Source organism: Henckelia pumila, chromosome 1, assembly GCF_033568475.1.
Source record: "Henckelia pumila isolate YLH828 chromosome 1, ASM3356847v2, whole genome shotgun sequence".
Taxonomy (NCBI): domain Eukaryota; kingdom Viridiplantae; phylum Streptophyta; class Magnoliopsida; order Lamiales; family Gesneriaceae; genus Henckelia; species Henckelia pumila.
Genome location: NC_133120.1, coordinates 24255373 through 24278076, shown reverse-complemented (window position 1 = coordinate 24278076; position 22704 = coordinate 24255373). Strand labels below are relative to the sequence as shown.

Sequence of the window (22704 nt, the reverse complement as noted above, 5' to 3'; positions counted from 1 at the left end):
TATAAGATGTGGTAGAACATGGAGATGTCTATCATGAAACACATCTTATAGTCACTGTATATTCTAAACTGTTCCTAGTCGATTGAGCCGTCCGATAATAAGGATAAGGATCGCTCGAGTTTGAGACTAGCATTTGCGATGCAAAGTACCACGTTTCATTGGTAAGGAACATAGAGATGTTCGAAGCATGCAAATGGATATTCATACGATGAATGATCGAACTACCCTATCCGGACTTTCCAAGTGGTTATCACTTATCGAGTGGATAAAGTCCGCGGTTTTGGTTGTACACCATTAGTCCTTACTACTTGAAACATCATTGAGACTCTATATGCTAGTACTGTGCTTTGACTCGTTTACCGACTCTATTGGGGTCATCAGGTGTCGGGATTGGGTACAGTTACAACACATATAGGAGTCGATGCTTTGTTGTCAAGGATTCACCACATACTTGCGAGTGTGGATATCCTATGCGATCTGAGGAGATATTAGTGTGACGAATCTCTGGCCAGAGTACATGATGTGATTTAAGAAATGGTTTCTTAGTAGCACATGCGATGTCACTATTTGATCTTCAAGATGTATTGCATAGTTATCGAATCTCGAACGACTCTCGATATACCAATGGTTTCTGATTCGATCGGGATATATGGATGAAGGGACCATACTGTACGCTAACCAAAATCTATTGGTTCTTGCAGGCACTATCAGTGATACCTAGGGAATCATGGGGCGATGTTGCTAGACGCTCTTACAATGATTCGATGTGCAAGTCGGAAATTGTTGTTCCGAGTCACAAGGAGTTGTGAGCCCACGGCTAGCTGTATCCCTGAACCATTGAGGGTCACACAGAGTAATGGATTTTTAATCCCCGTTGAGATAGTTAAATTTAAAGAGTTAAATTTAATGAACAAAGAAGTTGCACTTCTTAATTAAGAGTAGAGGTGTAAGATTTCCTAAAATGACATAGGGATGGGCATTTTTGGAAATCACTGAATTCGGATTCAGAAAAATTTATCTTGACTTTAAAAGGTGCAGAAATGGTTTCTGTGCACATTGGTGAAATTGGTTTATCAATCGGAGTCATGATGAATTTTATATTAATTTCTGAACATGCGGGCTTTGCTTGTCGGGCTTGAACTTATGACTAATGGGCCCTAAGCTGTTAGCGGCCTACATTATAAATAAGTTATTGCAGTACAGAAATTATACACAACAGGTCACAAAATTTTCGAAAAACCCTAGTATTTTTCCTCTGAAGTGGCCGCCCCCTTTTCCCCTCTGCTCGGTAAAATCCAGTCTGTGAATTTTGAATTACAGTCTGGTTTAACGGATCAAATTCGTTAATCTCTTCGTAGAAACTTCTGATAGATTTTCTAGTGCAATCTATCAGAGGGATTAAATATCCGTTCGTGGACCTGATTGAAGAACAGTTCGTCCATCAGTTCCAGGGATATACAACAAGAGCAGAGCAATCTATTGGTGTCCAAAATCTCGCTTCGAGATTGAAGGTAAAAATTTATAATTGTTATTTAATTTTTACACACACAATTTAATCGTAAGGTTTTGATACCCATTATGGAATCTTTCCATATAAAAATTTTAAACTTCCGCTGCACCGGGTATCAATTCTGATTGATCTGATCTCCGCGTTCTCCAACACCAAAACCAGCAAATGTACCAACTTGTCAGAAGTGCGGAAAACCTCATTCAGGCTAGTGCATGTGGGGGACTAATTCTTGCTTCCTGTGCAAGAAGCTGGGTAACCATCAAAAGGACTGCCCTCAGTCTAAGGAGCCAGTCATGGGGAGAGTGTTTGCGATGACCCAGGAACATGTGGATCCAGACTCTGCTATCGTCACATGTATGATTTTTATTGCCAATTTTCCTGCTAATGTGTTGATAGATACAAGAGCTACACATTCTTTTATGTCTGTTAATTTTATGATGAAATCGGGGATTTTGCCGGATAAGTCTGTTTTGGGGTTTAGTGTTTTGTTGCCTTCAGGAGAGGAATTGAAGAACAGTAGTGTGGTAAGAAATTGTAAGATTCGGATGCAGGGTTTAGAGTTGTGTGCAGACTTCATTGTATTGAAGATGACGGATTTTGATGTGATATTTGGTATGGATTGGTTGTCTCAGCATGATGATACCATAGACTGCAAACAGAGAACAATGTCTTTGAAATTTCAGAATGTGGAATCGTTTGTGTTCTATGTTGCATCTAAAAGAGCACAAAGTGTGTGATTTCAGCGTGTAAGGCCTGGAAACTGTTGAATAAGGTTTGTACAGGTTTTCTAGCAAGCCTATAGGGTGATAAGGAGTTGCAGCGACCGAAACTCGAAGAGGTGGAAGTGGTGAAGGATTTTCCAGAGGTTTTTCCTGATGATGTTGAGGGATTGCCTCCAGTCAGTGAAGTCGAATTTGGGATCGAGTTGTTTCCTGGAACTAAGCCAGCTTCTAAAGAGTCATACAGGTTAACACCGACTGATATGAAAAAAATGAAGGATCAGTTGCAAGAGTAGCTGGATAAGGGGTTTATCAGACCGAGTGTATCGCCATGGGGTGCACCGGTGTTATTCGTTAAGAATAAGGATGGGTCAATGAGGTTGTGCATTGACTATAGAGAACTGAACCAAGTTACAATGAAGAACAGATATCCCTTGCTTAGGATAGATGATATGTTCGACCAATTGCAGGGAGCGGTGGTGTTCTCTAAAATCCATCTACGATCAAGCTACCACCAACTAAAGGTGAAGGATGAAGACTTGCAGAAGACATCATTCAGGACTCGCTGTGGCCACTACGAGTTCTTGGTAATGCCGTATTGGTTTACCAATGCACCAGCAGTGTTCATGGACTTGATGAACAGGGTGTTTCAAACTTTCTTGGATCAATTTGTCATAGTCTTCATAGATGACATATTGATCTCCTCTCCCAGTCTGGAGGAGCATCGTCAACACTTATCTACAGTTTTGCAGATTCTGAAAGAGAAGCAGTTGTATGCTAAGTTTAGTAAGTGTGAATTTTGGCTTGAACAAATTACATTTTTGGGTCATATAGTTTTATCCAAGTGAATTGAGGTGGATCCTTCTAAGGTATAAGTCATTCGGAATTGGGTTACTCCAAAGAAAGCTACAGAGATACGGAGTTTATTGGGTTTAGAAGGCTACTACATGCGGTTTATTCAGGATTTCTCCAAGATTGCTCTACCGTTGACATCTTTGACCTAGAATGGTGTGAAGTTCATGTGGTCAGAGAAGTGTCAGAAAAGCTTCAAATAGTTGAAGGAGAGACTGATGAAGCACCAGTGCTAGCAATTCCAAAAGGCACAGGTCCTTTTGTGGTATATACCGACGCTACTAAGAGTAGATTAGGGGTTGTTCTGATGCAGGATGATAAGGTGATAGCTTATGCATCTCGACAGCTGAAGATTCATGAGAAGAACTACCCGACTCATGACCTTGAGTTGGATGCTGTAGTACCCCGTAACCGAAATTGGTAATTAAGAGATAATTATGTTAATTAAACCAATTTGGTATCTGAAGGATCGGAAGCTCCGATCAGGATCGGAAGCTCCGATGTAGGATCGAAAGCTCCGATCGATATTACGTCATGCATGAAGTGTGGCAGGATCGGAAACTTCGATCGGGATCGGAAGCTCCGATCGCCCTATCTGAAGTCAACCAGTGAGATTTTGACATGTGGCAGATAAGGATGTTCGGAAGCTCCGATGGCAGGATCGGACGTTCCGATCAAGGATCGGAAGTTCCGATCGAGGATCGAAGGTTCCGATCGATGCCTATAAATATAAGGTCCGAGGCATTCATTTCTTGCCAATTCCGAGTTCCTTTCCTTCGCCCTCGTGTCTCTATTTTAGGGCTTTGGGTACTCTTATTTTAGAGTTGGAGTAGGAAACATATTTTAGTATAGTCAGACAGTGTCTGACATAGTAGCGGAGCAGCGCTCGTGTTGTAGAGCCGTGTTCGAGGCGGTGGATTCACAGCAGGGGAGTGCCCTAGTTGCGGGATAGTCGCCATCAGTGGGCTGACGATGGACGCAGGTATAGCTATGGTCTCCTTTAATTATTTAGGAGTATGCAATAGCTTAGTTAAGGCTTTTAGCGCTTACTGAATGATGCATGGGTATTTGCATTGTAGACTTGATGATAGGCTTGAAACCTAGAGTGGGACTACTAGGACTGCCTTATAAAGGTACGTAAGTACTGACTGAGATTGCCAGCGGATATGCATGCTTATATGTTGCATTTATGTGTTTGCATGTTACTATTGTTATGCGGCATGTGCATATCATCTTGTGCCTGTACATCTGTATATCTTTCGAGATGAGCCAGTTAGGGTTGCTCAGCCCTGTTAGGACGTTTGATATCGAGTACCCTTAGGTACTGATACCTCGAGGACTCCGCGGTCCGCGTCCGGGATTCGGGAATGAGTGGTTGCACACAGTGGTTAGCTACCCCGATGTGACGAGCTTATATCCCAGGCGCCAGTTTGAGCAGTTTGTATACAGTTATCCCAGATATGGATACCCGGTCATTTGCATGCATCATATTTGTATGTTTATCCGTGCTTTCGTATTGAGCTTAGAGCTCACGTCCAGTATTTTCTGTGTATCTGGATACCCTATTCGATGGGGCAGGTATAGGTGCAGGATTGAGCACCAGGAGCCTGGAGGAGCCAGTGACCTTGAAGACAGCAGTATTTAGCTGTAGGTTTTTATCTAAGTAATTCGATTGGGATGTATAAATCGAGTTTGATTAGCCGGTTGTATTCTGCCGGTCTACTTGTATTTAGTCTTCTGCAGCAATTTGATTTAATGCATGCTTAATTATGCTCTTAACTCTGATTAGGTAGTGGATCCGGGTCGGGTCGCTACATTTATGGTATCAGAGCACTGCATGCAAGGGACTTAGGAAATTGATAATAAGACTTCTTAATTATCCTTGTAGGATTGATTGAGGCTAGCGAAAGAAGATTTGGTTCTTCATTGCCAAGGTTTGCGGCAGAAGTTTTTTTTATAAGGAATGCAATAGTGACACCAGTAGTAGCATATCGATAGATAGACTGACTGCTGTGGACGGTTCATCATTCGATGCATTGGGATGTTGATCGAAGAACATATGGATTCCAGCTAGGGAAGACTGGAAGAGAAGATCGGTTATATCGCGTCAGATACCTCTGAGGGCTTTTTGGAACGAATGGAGTTTAGTAATCCATGTGGTTCCAGTCCTTGAAGATTCTCCACTCGTAGTTGGAGAGATTGTCAGATAGACCTTCACCAGAGAATGCCTCGAGTGCCTAAAACATGACAGGTTTCGAGAGTGAGGTCTTTAACCTCGTGCAGAACATGGTTTTTCCGGTATGCTTGTATCGATGCTTTTGGTAGGCATACGGAATACTTCATGTTCAAAAGCATGATTTAGATACAAGAAGAACGCTGATGGTAGATCGCGAGCAGAAGAAGTCGACTGACATGCACTGACGCAGAGCATAGCTGGTTAGCTATCACGTGCCATTTCTCCGGAGTTCTTCGCTGGAGGACATGTAGAGAGACTTGGACGGAAGTATGCTTGTTTCGATGCATGTGTCGATTGGAAGCTTCATGCTCAAGGATTGAAGACAAGTTCGACGACTTTAAATACTATATTGATGTATTTGTAAACAGTATTTCAGTTGTAATGAATCATCAGAAATTGGTTGTATCAGTTCAAGTTATTGGATGTACATTTTGTTGTATTTTGAATACTGTATGTATTACATGGGATTGTAATAAAGGAAATTGTACATAACTTGAAGTAATGATACATGTTTTACTTATTCAAAGATTCGTGTTTGATTACAAGTAATTTTACTAAGTTTGGCTTGGAATTAGTTGACTAATCAACTAAGATAGCTCATGGATTTTGAGTAAGTCAGCGGTAACGGATTGACATGGGGTTAGTCTAGGTGTCTTCCTAGGGCTGACCTAATTAGTCGTTTGACAGAGTTAGTGCCATTGATGAGGTAATTCATCTGGGAGCATGAAAATATCGATCTTGTTTGGAATTTTGAGTTTTTGTTCTAAGTTGTTTCCTTAGGACAGTAGTCTGATTGACCTACATAGGTTGAGACTTCGTGATGATGGGATTTCATCGGGATACCAAGTCGGGTATATGCCGAGAGTTGTGAACTAAGGACCATGACTAGGCATGATGGAGCGCGACCCTATGCCAGTGTTACTCTGGGAGTCTTTCGTACTTCGGAGAATGCCTGGAAGCCTTCGTGCTTCAGGATTTGGCGGTGGGAAGGCTACTTAGTCTAGAGTTTTGGTAACAGTCACGACGGGGTATGACATTGGATTGGATACCTGGTTAGCTGTCAGCGGTTTAGATATCATCTGACTGTCGTCAGAGATATTGGTTTGCAGTTTTGTCACAAGGACCAGTCTTGGAGGGATTTTCCTTGACGAGTACGTACTCTGAATAGATAGTTTTAGTCTATTGGATACTGCTAGACTAGTGGATCTAGTCGGGGTTTGGATGCTCTTGTGATAGGGGCTATCCAGGAGTTTTGGTTTGTGAAATTCCTGAAACATTTGACTCGGAGATGAGTAAGTTTTCAGCATTAATGGTTTCCTTCAGTGATAGATTATATCCGACGCTAAGGATTGTACATGACTATTTGAGGCATGAGGATAGCGTGATTTATGCCAGTGTACACATGGTGGTGATTTCAGGTGGGACACCGCGGCAAGTAACCTCAGTCTCGATTTGTTGCAGTCTTAGCAAAAGATATAGTTATCAGGAGCAAGTTTAACGACAGTTGGTAGTGAGTCAGTATCGATGCGAGATTGGTACTGGTGACTACTAATAGCTATTGTCTGACTTTGTCAGAGATAGGTGAGTTGAATCAGCTATGATTCTTTTGATTCCAAGTATTTGGGATATGCGGACGTATGGCCATGAGATCATGATTATTGATCGAGCCATGTGAGATTTCAAATGACCAAGACCTGGCGGATGGTTGCCATAATTTGGTTGGTACTGACAAGTTGTGTGATAGTCACAACTTATCGACGAGGTCCATTGGTTGAGCAGATCAGTAATTAAGATATCATGAACCGAGAGATACTTGGGACGATACTATAAGCCGTCGTGCTTATGAGTTTGGATCCTTTAAGTAAATGTCTCGGAACAGTAAGAGAATTATTTGCATTCAGGATTCTTGGGTGGTTGAGATTTTCGGAGTGCAGTCGTTTGGACTTTCAAGTTCGATAGATCACGGGAGGTGATTGCATGTTTTGACTTTGGTAAGTCATGACTAGTTCGATAACTCGGGTAAAGTTATCAGTGGTAAGAGAAGACATAATTGATCTGAACATTGCTTGGTATTAGCAATGGTTGACCCAGTTTTGGAACTAGAATTGTTCCATGCTATTGGATTACAGTTTTGGGAACTGTTAGCCGAATACTTGTTTAGGCATTTCCAGCAGTTTTCTCGGAGGATTTTCGTTAAATTGTGATTCGACGAATGTTGCGGAATTCAATGAGCATTAGCAAGCCGATATCAGTTGTTTGTTCTTGGGATGATACGACAGCTGAGACTGTGTTCAGAGTCTAGTGAGATTGTTGTCGGTGATTTCCCAGTACGTTCTGATGTGCTAGGCCATTGAGGTATTGGGATCGACCGAGATCTATCGGGTAAATTCGTTGGTTTACCGCATGTGTCATGGATTGCGCGAAGGGTTGAGGTGAACTAGTTTTGTTCATCTTGGTAGCAAGTCAAGTGTGACTTGGGATTGTTATCTATGGTTGGATAACCAGTGTTGCGAATTCAATTGATATCTCGAGTGACGAGATAGTGGTGATCTTTAATCTAGACTACTAATGTTGTAGATGTTGCGGTCCCATCTATGTGTTCAGCATTATAGCGGTGACATTCTTTGAGAATATTAGTCAGCATCGAAGAAAATAAGTACGGAATGTAAGTCTGTCGATGCTAGGAACTTTCGGGATTGGTTGTTATCTGTGGCAGGACGTCAAGTGGGAATCGATTGGTTAAACACTTGCGGTTACCTCTGGGATTTGATGTCAGTGTTAGACCAATGGAGATACAGGTTGGTTGTATCTGGTCTTCTCGTTAGTACGAACTGATTCTAGCAAGAGGGATAGTCGGTATCAAGTGGTATACTTGACGAGGAACTATCACTGCTAAGGTTCGTAGGAACAGTGGGTATTCGAAGAGCAGTCGAGAGCACTCTATTGATCGTAAGGCTCGGTTATACATCCAAAAGATCATTCTACTTCATGGATGCCAATGGGCATTGTCAGCGATTGAGACCCAGGTTTACTTCCATATTCTGGGGGAGTGTCCAGCGTGCTACGAGCACTGCTTTCAGTTTAAATACTGAATATCATCCAGAGACAGATGGTCAGATGGAGAGCGCTATCCATACCTTGGAGGACATGTTTTGGGCGTGTACTATGGATTTTTGGTTCAGTTTAGCCAGATCAGTTGTCATTGATTAAGTTCGCGTACAACAATAGGTACCATCGTAGCATTAGGAGGACACCTGTTGAGGCGTTGTACGGGCGACTTGTCATACTCCATTCTTCTAGAAAGAAGTGGGGGAGACAGTATTTCTGAAAATGTCACTTTTTTCGTAATATTCTCAGATTTAGTCTTAAAGGCAAGTTGTCTCCCGGGTTTATCGGTCCGTTTGAGATCTTGGAGAACATTGGCAATTTCGCTTATCGACTAGCTTTTTCACCGCATCTTTCTAGTATTCACGACGTGTTCCACGTATCAGTGTTGCGACGGTATTGTTGGAGAATGCGGCGATCAGATCAATTAGGATTGATACCCGGTGCAGCGGAAGTTTAAAATTTTTGTATGGAATGATTTCATAATAGGTATCAACCTTACGATTAAATTGTGTGTGTGTAAAAATTAAATAACGATTATAAATTTTTACCTTTAATCTCGAATCGAGATTTTGGACACCAACAGATTTCTCTGCTCTTGTTGTATATCCCTGGAACTGATGGACGAACTGTTCTTCAATCAGGTCCATGAACGGATATTTAATCCCTCTGATAGATTGCACTAGAAAATCTATCAGAAGTTTCTACGAAGAGATTAACGAATTTGATCCGTTAAACCAGACTGCAATTCAAAATTCACAGACTGGATTTTTCGAGCAGAGGGAGGGAGGGGGCGGCCACTTATTAAAAACGCAGCTAGGGTTTTAAAAATATTTTGTGACCTGTTGTGTGTAATTTCTGTACTGCAATAACTTATTTATAATGTAGGCCACTAACAGCTTAGGGCCCATTAGTCATAAGTTCAAGCCCGACAAGCAAAGCCCGCATGTTCAGAAATTAATATAAAATTCATCGTGACTCCGATTGATAAACCGATTTCACCAATGTGCACAGAAACCATTTCTGCACCTTTTAAAGTCAAGATAAATTTTTCTGAATCTGAATTCAGTGGTTTCCAAAAATGTCCATCCCTATGTCATTTTAGGAAATCTTGCTCCTCTACTCATAATTAAGAAGTCCAACTTCTTTGTTCATTAAATTTAACTCATTAAATTTAACTATCTCAACGGGGATTAAAAATCCATTACACTGTGTGACCCTCAATGGTTCAGGGATACAGCTAGCCGTGGGCTCAAAACTCCTTGTGACTCGGAACAACAATTTCCGACTTGCCCATCGAATCATGGTAAGAGCGCCTAGCAACATCGCCCCATGATTCCCTAGGTATCACTGATAGTGCCTACAAGAACCAATAGATTTTGGTTAGCGTACAGTACGGTCCCTTCATCCATATATCCCGATCGAATCAACAACCATTGGTATATCGAGAGTCGTTCGAGATTCGATAACTATGCAATACATCTTGAAGATCAAATAGTGACATCGCATGTGCTACTAAGAAACAATTTCTTAAACCACATCATGTACTCTGGCCATAGATTCGTCACACTAATATCTCCTCAGATCGCATAGGATATCCACACTCGCAAGTATGTGGTGAATCCTTGACAACAAAGCATCGACTCCTATATGTGTTGTAACTGTACCCAATCCCGACATCTGATGACCCCAATAGAGTCGGTAAACGAGTCAAAGCACAGTACTAGCATATAGAGTCTCAATGATGTTTCAAGTAGTAAGGACTAATGGTGTACAACCAAAACCGCGGACTATATCCACTCGATAAGTGATATCCACTTGGAAAGTCCGGATAGGGTAGTTCGATCATTCATCATATGAATATCCATTTGCATGCTTCGAACATCTCTATGTTCCTTACCAATGAAACGTGGTACTCCGCATCGCAAATGCTAGTCTCAAACTCGAGCGATCCTTATCCTTATTATCGGACGGCTCAATCGACTAGGAACAGTTTAGAATATACAGTGACTATAAGATGTGTTTCATGATAGTCATCTCCATGTTCTACCACATCTTACATACACTATAGTATATTCAAGGTCTTTATCAAAACAACAATAGTATATCACAATATAACAATATGAAGAAAGATAAAGTCATTGCCATTAATAAAAGTGTAAATAATATTAAACAAAATATTGTTTATACAAAGAGACATCAAAGCCCTTAGCCACAAGTTGGCTCACCGGGCACCCACTCTTTCAATCTCCCACTTGCCCTAAAGCCAACTAGTCATATTACGTAGACCCATTGCTTCGCGATGTTTGTCAAACAATGGTCCTGGCAAGGGCTTAGTAAGTGGATCAGCGATATTTTCTGTAGAGGCCACTCTTTCGACAGTGATGTCTCCTCTTTCCACAATCTCCCGGATGATGTGGTATTTCCTCAGTACGTCTTTGGATCTTTGATGAGACCTTGGTTCCCTTGCCTGAGCAACGGCACTCGTGTTGTCACAGTACACCGGGACTGGACCAACAACTTCAGGAATGACGCCCAACTCTTGGACGAAATTCCTCTTCCAAACGGCCTCTTTAGCAGCAGCTGATGCTGCAATGTATTCTGCTTCAGTGGTGGAATCCGCTGTGGTGTCCTGCTTGGAACTCTTCCAAGAGACAGCACCACCATTGAGCATGAACACAAATCCAGAGGTTGACTTCGAGTCATCCACGTCACTTTGGAAGCTAGAGTCGGTATAGCCTTCCAATTTTAGTTCTCTTCCTCCATATACCATGAACATACTCTTAGTCCTTCGTAAGTACTTAAGAATGTCCTTCACGGCTTTCCAATGCATTTGACCGGGATTAGCTTGATATCTGCTCGTGACACTCAGAGCAAATGCTACATCCGGTCTGGTAGATATCATCCCATACATGATACTACCTATGGCTGACGCATATGGTACATGTGTCATTTTCTCTATCTCTTCATCAGTCTTGGGACACATAGACTTGGATAGAGAAACTCCATGACATATGGGTAGATGTCCTCTCTTGGACCCATCCATTGAAAACCGTTTCAATATGGTGTCGATGTAGGTTGATTGAGTGAGTCCTATCATTCTCTTCGATCTATCTCTATAGATCTGTATCCCAAGAATATAGGATGCCTCACCCAAATCCTTCATCGAGAATCTACCTGATAACCATATCTTTGTTGACTGCAACATCCCTACATCATTCCCAATGAGTAGGATGTCATCAACATAAAGTACTAAGAATGTCACAGCATCCTTAACTACTTTCTTGTACACGCATGGTTCCTCCGGATTCTTGATGAAACCAAAATCTTTTATTGTTTCATCAAATTTCTGGTTCCATCTTCTTGATGCTTGTTTTAGACCATAAATTGATCTCTGAAGCTTGCATACCTTATGCTCGCTTCCCATGGATGTGAACCCCTCAGGCTGCTTCATATAGATTTCTTCCTTAATGTCTCCATTAAGAAAAGCAGTCTTCACATCCATTTGCCATATCTCATAGTCATACCATGCAGCTATGGCAATAAGGATTCTTATGGACTTGAACATTGCAACTGGTGAAAAGGTTTCATCATAGTCAACTCCTTGTCTTTGAGTATAACCTTTTGCCACCAATCGCGCCTTGTAGGTCAATACCTTACCATCAGGCCCAAGCTTTCTCTTGTAGATCCATTTACACCCTATTGGAACAATTCCATCGGGAGGATCTACTAAAGACCAAACTTGGTTTGTATGCATCGAATCTATTTCCGACTGCATAGCTTCAAGCCATAAATTTGAATCCGCATCAGAAATTGCTTCCTTGAAGTTTCTTGGATCACATCCAACATCGGGTTCATCTTGATCCCCTTCAAGAAGAAGACCATATCGAATAGGAGGTCTAGAAGTCCTCTCGGATCTTCTAGGTACAGGCATGTCTATCAATGGTTCCTGAGGTGTAGGATCGTTATTTTGTATTTCGGGTTCTTCTCGAATTTCTTCGAGTTCCATCATCTCGCCTTTCTTATCCAATAAGAACTCCTTCTCCAAGAAGGTGGCATTTCTTGAAACAAACACCTTTGTTTCAGTAGGATAATAGAAATAATATCCGATTGAATTCTTCGGATACCCTACAAAATAACATAAGCTGGATCGACTATCCAACTTATCTCCCACTGTCCGCTTCACGTAAGCAGGACATCCCCAAATCCTCAAGTACGAATACTTAGGAGCTTTGCCATTCCATAACTCGTATGGTGTTTTGTCCACTGCTTTAGTGTGGACGTTGTTCAACAACAATACCGCCGTTTCAAGCGCATAGCCCCAAAACAAAGGTGGAAGCTCAGTGAAGCTCATCATGGACCGAACCATGTCCAACAAAGTTCGATTACGATGCTCCGATACACCATTAAGCTGTGGTGTCATAGGATGAGTCCACTGAGAGAGAATCCCATTCTCTTTTAGATAGTCCAAAAACTCGGTACTTAAGTATTCTCCACCTCGATCCGATCGAAGTGCTTTAATACTTTTACCTAGCTTGTTTTCTACTTCAGCCTTGAATTCTTTGAACTTTTCAAACGCTTCAGACTTATATTTCATTAAATATAAATACCCATACCTCGAATAATCATCAGTAAAGGTAATGAAGTAGGTGTGGCCATATTGAGTACCAACTCTAAATGGACCACAAACATCTGTATGGATCAAATCCAACAGATTTTGACTACGCTCAGGTTTCCCCTTAAAAGGAGATTTAGTCATTTTTCCTTTCAGGCAGGATTCACAAGTAGGTAGAGAGTTAATATCAGACATATCAAACATGCCCTCTCCCACTAGCTTGTTCATCCTCCTTGAGGAAATATGACCTAGCCTAGCGTGCCAAAGGTTTGCCGGGTTTTGGCTATCGATTTTCCTTTTGTTTGTTGTTGCCGGTTTATCAACATAATTTATTGGAACGTATTTTAGTTTTAAGTTGTATAGATCGTTTTCAAGTTGTCCATTTCCAATCAAACATTCATTCTTGTAAATATTGCAAATCCCATTCACAAAATTGCAAGAATAACCATCTCTATCAAGCATAGAAACAGAAATAATGTTTTTAATAGAATCCGGAACAAATAAAACATCTCTTAAAAGTAACTTAAAACCGTTCTGCAAAATTAAATAAACATCTCCCACGGCTTTAGCTTCAACTCTGGAACCATTTCCGAGCCTCAGCTGGGTCTCACCCATTCTAAGCCTGCGAATTCTTGTCATCACATGCAAATCATTGCAAATGTGAGATCCACATCCGGTATCCAATACCCAAGAAGTAGTATTAAGTGAAACATTTATTTCAATATAGAACATACCCTTCGCAGTTCGCAACTGCTCTAGATATTCCTTGCAGTTACGCTTCCAATGACCGGGCTTCTTGCAGTAATGGCAAACATCCTTGGATTTTTCCATGTTTGAAGCCTTTGTCTTGTACTTCTTCTCGGGTTTGATTTTCTTGGGTGGGGCAGAACGTTTCTTGCCCTTTGTACTTGGCCCCTTCTTTGCAGAAGAAGAGGAGCCCACCAAGAAAGCCGGTTTATCCTTCTTTAATGTGGATTCATATGTCACAAGCATATTGACCATCTCTTCAAGGGAGGCCTCTATCTTGTTCATATTGAAATTCACCACAAATCCGTCAAACGAAGAAGGAATAGACAGAAGTAGTAAGTCCACGTTGAGTTCATGCTCCAACACCAAATCAAGGGTTACCAACTTCTGTATGAGCCAAATCACTCGTACCCCATGATCACGGACCGAAGTCCCTTCACGCATGCGACACGTCATTAGCTCCTTTACAGTAGCGAACCTTTCAGCCCTCGATTGAGCCCCAAAAAGTTCCTTGAGTTGAACGTGAATGTCAGCAGCATTCACGGTGTCCTCAAATTGCCTCTGGAGTTCATCAGACATCGAGGCTTGCATATAGCATTTGGTCTTGATATCATGGTCCCACCATGTATCAAGTTTGGCTAACTCTTCCGGACTTACGTCAGCTGGTGCTTCCTTCGGAGGAGATTTTTCTAACACGTAGAGCATCTTCTCCGAAGTCAAGACAATCTTCAACTTACGGAACCATTCCGTATAGTTTGCGCCAGTCAACTTATTTTGTTCGAGGACCGAGAAAAGTGGATTACGCGAATTCATCTTATGAAATACTGAAAAGAAACAGACAAATATCAGTGATTGTTTAAGCAATTTACTAAGACATAAAATAGGCGAAATTTATTTTATGAATCTCACTCCCACTATTTTAACGATTTCACTACCCTCTAGTGAAAACGGGAAACTGTTTTCCTTAGTGAGAACATGGAGTCCAATTGACAAACTATGGTCCCGAATAATATCAGCCAACCATAATTTTCAAAAGGTAGAGCCCAATTGCTTCCAAAGCAACCTCCACATTTTTACCTCATGTCCAATAAGGGCCCAATAATATGACGCCGTTTATTGTGACATGTCAAGATGACCCATAAATATTAAGTTGTGATGGACGGTCGCCATGTGGATCCCCCAATAATATGAGCCGATCCCATGGGAGTTCCACCCAACTTACAACATGTGTCGATCCAATGTACAGCTTTCCGACGAACGGGCCCCCCCAATAATATGAGCCGGACCGTATCCGCGGGTAGCATCTCATACATTGATCGTTGATGGAAGGTAGGAACATTTAAACAAATTTAAATTTCCTTTATTTATCTTGATATCAATTTTAAATCATATTTAAAATGAGGAATTTTTAATTATGAAAATTTGTCTCATCATTTTTAAAGTTTTGTATGCTTGTCGGATTCACACAATTTTGTCTAAAACATGCATACAACTATAATATCACATATTATATGGGATGATCGATTCCATTTCTAATCGATCCGTGGTTGCCAATCACGAGTCTTAGTCCAATCCTAGGTAATATGCTGTATGAAATGCAATCCTATTACATTTTCTTCCAATTTACATTTCTTCTGTCTTTATTGTCTGCTGGGCCCACCTCCATCTTCAAATCTTGATCTCCCACTAAATCTAATGTATTTACAATAAATAACAATGACAAGTAGGGGATACATTTTTAAGGGGTGGGAACGGGCCATAAACCAAGCCCACTTTTATTACATATGACAATTCATATTGGGCCATAAACCAGGCCCATTAATAAAACCAACAACAATAAAAACAAATGTAAATTCCTAACATACACCTACAAAATTGGTCATGGCAATCGATCATCTTTATCCAATAACATTTAATTCAAAATTAATTTATTGGATAACATGCAATGGCAATTTAAATTTAAAAGGATAAAATCATATTTCATATATAAAATCTTATTTTACATATAAAATCATATTTTATCTTTTTATCAAATAAAATCATATTTTATCTATAAAATCCAATTTTATACATAAAATCATATTTTACTCAATATATCCATAAGATCATATCTTATCATCAATTGTACCAAAAATAATTAATTTCAAAATTCAATTTAACGGATAAAATATTTAAATTTTCCAAAAATTCAAATTTATCCAAAAATCAATTTTAAAATTTTTGGACTCGAACAATTCGATCCGACGCCTCGTGGACCAATCAAAAACAATTTTCGATCGGACCAAAAATAGAATTTTAACATATTAAAATTTAATTTAAAAATTAAAAAATTAATTTTTCCGCGGGCCGCCCGGGACATTCCCAGGCTACCCGCGCCCCATAGGGCTCGGGCCGGGCAGCGACGATCGCTGCCCCTGCCCCGGGCAGCGATCCAATCGCTGCCCGGGTTTTTGCCCGAAAAAAAAAAAATTTTATTTTTAAATATTTATTTTGTTTCAAAAACCGAGGCTTAAAATTTTTTTTGTACAATCGATTAATTTAATCGCTTGATCTGAGCAACCTGGCTCTGATACCACTTTGGAGAACGCGGCGATCAGATTAATTAGGATTGATACCCAGTGCAACGGAAGTTTAAAATTTTTGTATGGAACGATTCCATAATAGGTATCAACCTTACGATTAAATTGTGTGTGTGTAAAAATTAAATAACGATTATAAATTTTTACCTTTAATCTCGAATCGAGATTTTGGACACCAACAGATTTCTCTGCTCTTGTTGTATATCCCTGGAACTGATGGACGAACTGTTCTTCAATCAGGTCCATGAACGGATATTTAATCCCTCTGATAGATTGCACTAGAAAATCTATCAGAAGTTTCTACGAAGAGATTAACGAATTTGATCCGTTAAACCAGACTGCAATTCAAAATTCACAGACTGGATTTTTCGAGCAGAGAGAGGGAGGGGGCGGCCACTTTTTAAAAACGCAGCTAGGGTTTTAAAAATATTTTGTGACCTGTTGTGTGTAATTTTTGTACTGCAATAACTTATTTATAATGTAGGCCACTAACAGCTTAGGGCCCATTAGTCATAAGTTCAAGCCCGACAAGCAAAGCCCGCATGTTCAGAAATTAATATAAAATTCATCGTGACTCCGATTGATAAACCGATTTCACCAATGTGCACAGAAACCATTTCTGCACCTTTTAAAGTCAAGATAAATTTTTTTGAATCTGAATTCGGTGGTTTCCAAAAATGTCCATCCCTATGTCATTTTAGGAAATCTTACTCCTCTACTCATAATTAAGAAGTCCAACTTCTTTGTTTATTAAATTTAACTCTTTAAATTTAACTATCTCAACGGGGATTAAAAATCCATTACACTGTGTGACCCTCAATGGTTCAGGGATACAGCAAGCCGTGGGCTCACAACTCCTTGTGACTCGAAACAACAATTTCCGACTTGCCCATCGAATCATGGTAAGAGCGCCTAGCAACATCGCCCCATGATTCCCTAGGTATCACTGATAGTGCCTACATGAACCAATAGATTTGGTTAGCGTACAGTACGGTCCCTTCATCCATATATCCCGATCGAATCAACAACCATTGGTATATCGAGAGTCGTTCGAGATTTGATAACTATGCAATACATCTTGAAGATCAAATAGTGACATCGCATGTGCTACTAAGAAACCATTTCTTATACCACATCATGTACTCTGGCCAGAGATTCGTCACACTAATATCTCCTCAGATCGCATAGGATATCCACACTCGCAAGTATGTGGTGAATCCTTGACAACAAAGCATCGACTCCTATATGTGTTGTAACTGTACCCAATCCCGACACCTGATGACCCCAATAGAGTCAGTAAATGAGTCAAAGCACAGTACTAGCATATAGAGTCTCAATGATGTTTCAAGTAGTAAGGACTAATGGTGTACAACCAAAACCGCGGACTATATCCACTCGATAAGTGATAACCACTTGGAAAGTCTGGATAGTGTAGTTCGATCATTCATCATATGAATATCCATTTGCATGCTTCGAACATCTCTATGTTCCTTACCAATGAAACGTGGTACTCCGCATCGCAAATGCTAGTCTCAAACTCGAGCAATCCTTATCCTTATTTTCGGACGGCTCAATCGACTAGGAACAGTTTAGAATATACAGTGACTATAAGATGTGTTTCATGATAGACATCTCCATGTTCTACCACATCTTACATACACTATAGTATATTCAAGGTCTTTATCAAAACAACAATAGTATATCACAATATAACAATATGAAGAAAGATAAAGTCATTGCCATTAATAAAAGTTTAAATAATATTAAACAAAAGATTGTTTATACAAAGAGTCATCAAAGCCCTTAGCCACAAGTTGGTTCACCGGGCACCCACTCTTTCAAGTATGTGGCGGATGAGTCTCATATTCTGCAGCGGTCTGAGGTTCAAGTGAGCAAGGATTTGACCTATGCTGAGAAACCTATTCGTATCCTGGATTATAAGGATAAGGTTTTACGGAACAAAGTCATTCCTTTTGTTTTAGTTCAGTGGCAGCACCGAGGCACTGAGGAAGCTACTTGGGAGCTTGAAGAAAGGATGCGTGAAGACCATCCTGAGTTGTTTTGATTTTAGTTTTGAGTTGTATTAGGTTGTAACGTTTGATTTGAATAAGGAATGTTTCTGTACCTTGTATTGCATTCGGTACTTAAAATCTATTTTCGAGGACGAAATATCTTAAGTGGGGGATAATGTAGTACCCCGTAACCAAAATTGGTAATTAAGAGATTAATTATGCTAATTAAACCAATTTGGTATCTGAAGGGTCGGAAGCTCCGAAGGTGAGATCGGAAGCTCCGATCAGGATCGGAAACTCCGATGCAGGATCGGAAGCTCCGATCGATATTACCTCATGCATGACGTGTGGTAGGATTGGAAACTCCGATCGGGATCGAAAGCTCCGATCGCCCTATCCGAAGTCAACCAGTGAGATTTTGACATGTGGCAGATAAGGATGTTCGGAAGCTCCGATGGCAGGATCGGACGTTCCGATCAAGGATCGGAAGTTCCGATCGAGGATCGGAGGTTCCGATCGATGCCTATAAATATAAGGTCCGAGGCATTCATTTCTTTCCAATTCCGAGTTCCTTTCCTTCGCCCTCGTGGCTCTATTTTAGGGCTTTGCGTACTCTTATTTTAGAGTTGGAGTAGGGAACATATTTTAGTATAGTCAGACAGTGTCTGACATAGTATCGGAGCAGCGCTCGTGTTGTAGAGCCGTGTTCGAGGCGGTGGATTCGCAGCAGGGGAGTGCCCTAGTTGCGGGATAGTCGCCATCAGTGGGCTGACGACGGACGCAGGTATAGCTATGGTCTCCTTTAATTATTTAGGAGTATGCAATAGCTTAGTTAAGTCTTTTAGCGCTTATTGAATGATGCATGGGTATTTGCATTGTAGACTTGATGATAGGCTTGGAACCTAGAGTGGGACTACTAGGACTGCCTTAGAAAGGTACGTAAGTACTGACAGAGATTGCCAGCGGATATGCATGATTATATGTTGCATTTATGTGTTTTCATGTTATTATTGTTATGCGGCATGTGAATATCATCTTGTGCCTATACATCTGTATATCTTTCGAGATGAGCCAGTTAGGGTTTCTCAGCCCTGTTAGGACGTTTGATATCGAGTACCCTTAGGTACTGATACCTCGAGGACTCCGCGGTCCGCGTCCGGGATTCGGGAATGTGTGGTCGCACACAGTGGTTAGCTACCCCGATGTGACGATCTTATATCCCAAGCGCCAGTTTGAGCAGTTTGTATACAGTTATCCCAGATATGGATACCCGGTCATTTTCATGCATCATATTTGTATGTTTATCCGTGCTTTCGTATTGAGCTTAGAGCTCACGTCCAGTATTTTCTGTGTATCTGGATACCCTATTCGATGGGGCAGGTATAGGTGCAGGATTGAGCACCAGGAGCCTGGAGGAGCCAGCGACCTTGAAGACAGCAGTATTTAGCTGTAGGTTTTTATCTAAGTAATTCGATTGGGATGTATAAATCGAGTTTGATTAGCCGGTTGTATTCTGCCGGTCTACTTGTAGTTAGTCTTCCGCAGCAATTTGATTTAATGCATGCTTAATTATGCTCTTAACTCTGATTAGGTAGTGAATCCGGGTCGGGTCGCTACAACTGCAGTTGTATTTGCTTTGAAGCTATGGAGACACTATTTGTATGATGAGAAGTTGCAAATTTTCACCGACCACAAGAGCCTAAAGTACTTCTTCAATCAGAAAGATTTGAATATGAGACAAAGACGATGACTAGAATTGGTGAAGGACTACGACTATAACATTAGTTACCATCCAGGTAAGGATAATGTAGTAGCAGATGCATTGAGTCGCAAGTCTGCGAAATTAAACCAATTGTCAGTCCAACAAGTGTTAATTGCTAATTTTGAACATATGAGTTTGGAGGTATTCGAACCAATGGAGGTATGCACTCTATCAGCCTTAACAGTAGTACCTAGTTTTCTTGATAGAATTCAAGCAAGCCAAGATTCTAATGAACAGTTGATGGCATGGAGGAATAGAGATGAGGCTAAGTGTGGTACACCGTATACCATCAAAGATGGGATTGTTCATCACAGAGATAGAATGTGGGTGCCACTAGTAGACTCATTGAGAGTTAAAGTGATGACTGAAGCTCATCATGTTCCGTATTCCATTAATCCGGGGAGTACTAATATGTATAAGGACCGCAATCCTTATATTGGTGGCCAGATATGAATAAGGACATTGTAAGATTTGTGAGTGAATATTTATGTCAGCAGGTGAAGATTGATCACCAGAGGCCAGCGGGACTTCTGAAACTGTAGTACCCGTAACCCAATAAAGTGATTAAGGAAATTAATCATGTATAATACTCCAAATGTTCGGACGGCCCGATGAGAAGACCGCAGGATCCGAAGAAGTTCGGACGATCCGAAGTGAAATTCGGAGGATCCGATCGCGTTTTGACGGTCCGTCGGCAGATTCGAAGGATCCGAACAGGGATAGGGATTACGGTATCTTCTACGTCAGCAAGATGGCTTCATGGCTGATGCATTTATGGGACTTTGGATGCCCCGAAGTCGGTATCGGACGCTCCGATCGTGTTCGGACAGCCCAAACTTTGCCTATAAATAGAGGGTCCGAGAGCTCATTTCACTCGCACCTCTCCTCTCTTCTCTCTCAATTCCTTAGCCTTCTAACTTAGATCTAGAGAATTCTAGGCGTCTTTTTGGGATTTCGAAAGTTGCATAGCGATCCAGGCGTCATAGCGGAGCTGTGGCCTAGTCTTAAGGCAAGCGGCAGCAAAGGGCTGACGTCGGACGCATGTATATCTTTGGCTTCCTAAAAATATTGAGGAGTATGGAATAGCTTGGTTAAGGCTTTTAGAGATCATTTAATGATGCATGGGTATTTACATTGTAGACACCTTAGTGTGGACTTGTAGGCGTGGGACCTAGACTAGTGGTGCTAGGATCTGACTCACAGTGTTAGAGGTACGTAAGTACTGACTGAGATAGATGGCATGATATATATGCTTATATGTTGCATGAGTATGTGCTATATATTTTACTGCTTTATCACATGCATGTTTTTACACGAGACTACATCTGGTACAATGCGAGTCATGATAGTTTCCATCGGTGATGAGTTACTCCTTATGGATTCGTGTCTGGGGAGGCTCAGCCCCTGGTTTTTCTATCACTAGGAGCGACCACGACGGTGGAGTAGACGCTATAGTGGATAGGGGAATATATGAGTACCCTGCGGAGTTGATCTCTTAGCACGGTACTGTATATTCATGGCACCCAGAGTAGATTGTTTTAACCAGTATTTTAAAGTCATTTTCTTACTGCATATTAGTCTATATATTATTGATTTCGTATTGAGTGTTGTTTCTCACGCCCCTGTGTTTGGTATTTTTTGTGTAACTTGTGGCGGGGCAGGTTTGAGGCTAGACGGTCCAGGTGACTTGCAGCAGGGTTGAGTTCTTTACCGGTTGCAGCGAGAGTTAGCGGTAGGGCTTGTAACCCTATAGACTTTCGATTTGGTTGTATAAGAGTCTTTATACACTTTTGTTGTCGTCGGTTGTATTCTATCGATTGTATTTGATGTATTTTTAATTATCCGCTCTTTACGCTTTTATTATTTGTGCGTGCGCTTATTTAAACTCTGATTAGGTAGTGGATCGGGGTAGGGTCGCTACATTTATTGGTATCAGAGCGCATTGCAACTGGGAATTAGTAAAGCGGATTAATACATTATCTGTTATTAATTGACAGATGGTAGATTACGACGAGAGCCACGACAGTAGGGGTGATGGTCGTTGGGACAACGGAGATGGTCGTCGACATTGCCGTGGACACCGAGAAGAGCGGAGGAGAGTCAGCATGCATAGGTTTATGCAATTGGGCCCTAATCCATTAACATGAGGCGAGACCCCGGAGGCTGATGAGGACTGGATAGAGAGGATGGAGCATTGCTTCAGAGAGTTCCGTTTCACAGATGCAGAAAAGATGGAAACTCTTGGTTTTCTTCTAGAGGGTCGAGCGAGGAAGTGGTGGAGATCAACTTCCGCACCGTTTGTAGCAGCGAGAGGAGCAGCAACTTGGACTGAGTTTCGTACCGATTTCCAGAGATTGTTTTTTCCTCCAGCCCTTCGTCAGGCGAAAGCTAGTGAGTTTCTTGGATTGCGACAGGGGACGATGACTATTGAAGAGTACCAGTAGAAGTTCTTTGATCTTATACCTTATTGCCCGCATATCGCTGAGAGTTCTGTGGCCAAGTATGATCATTTCCTTAAGGGTTTGAACCCCGAGATTCATCAGATGGTTGCTGTTGGGAGCGACATG

General features: G+C 41.2%; 1 protein-coding gene across 1 annotated transcript; it reads left to right on the top strand.

Moving 5' to 3' along the window:
- Positions 1-1722: 1722 nt before the first annotated feature.
- Positions 1723-2525, top strand: LOC140860522 (uncharacterized). The gene is made up of 2 exons (XM_073263531.1): positions 1723-2241; positions 2313-2525. The coding sequence occupies exons 1-2, from the start codon at positions 1723-1725 to the stop codon at positions 2523-2525; spliced, it is 732 nt and encodes a 243-aa protein (XP_073119632.1).
- Positions 2526-22704: the final 20179 nt, after the last annotated feature.

Bases quoted from the DNA above. Each gene is read 5' to 3' on its own strand.
- LOC140860522 (XM_073263531.1), top strand. From the start codon at position 1,723: ATGTGGGGGACTAATTCTTGCTTCCTGTGCAAGAAGCTGGGTAACCAT. The intron at 2,242-2,312 runs GTGTGATTTCAG...GCAAGCCTATAG, and splicing joins CATCTAAAAGAGCACAAAGT to GGTGATAAGGAGTTGCAGCG.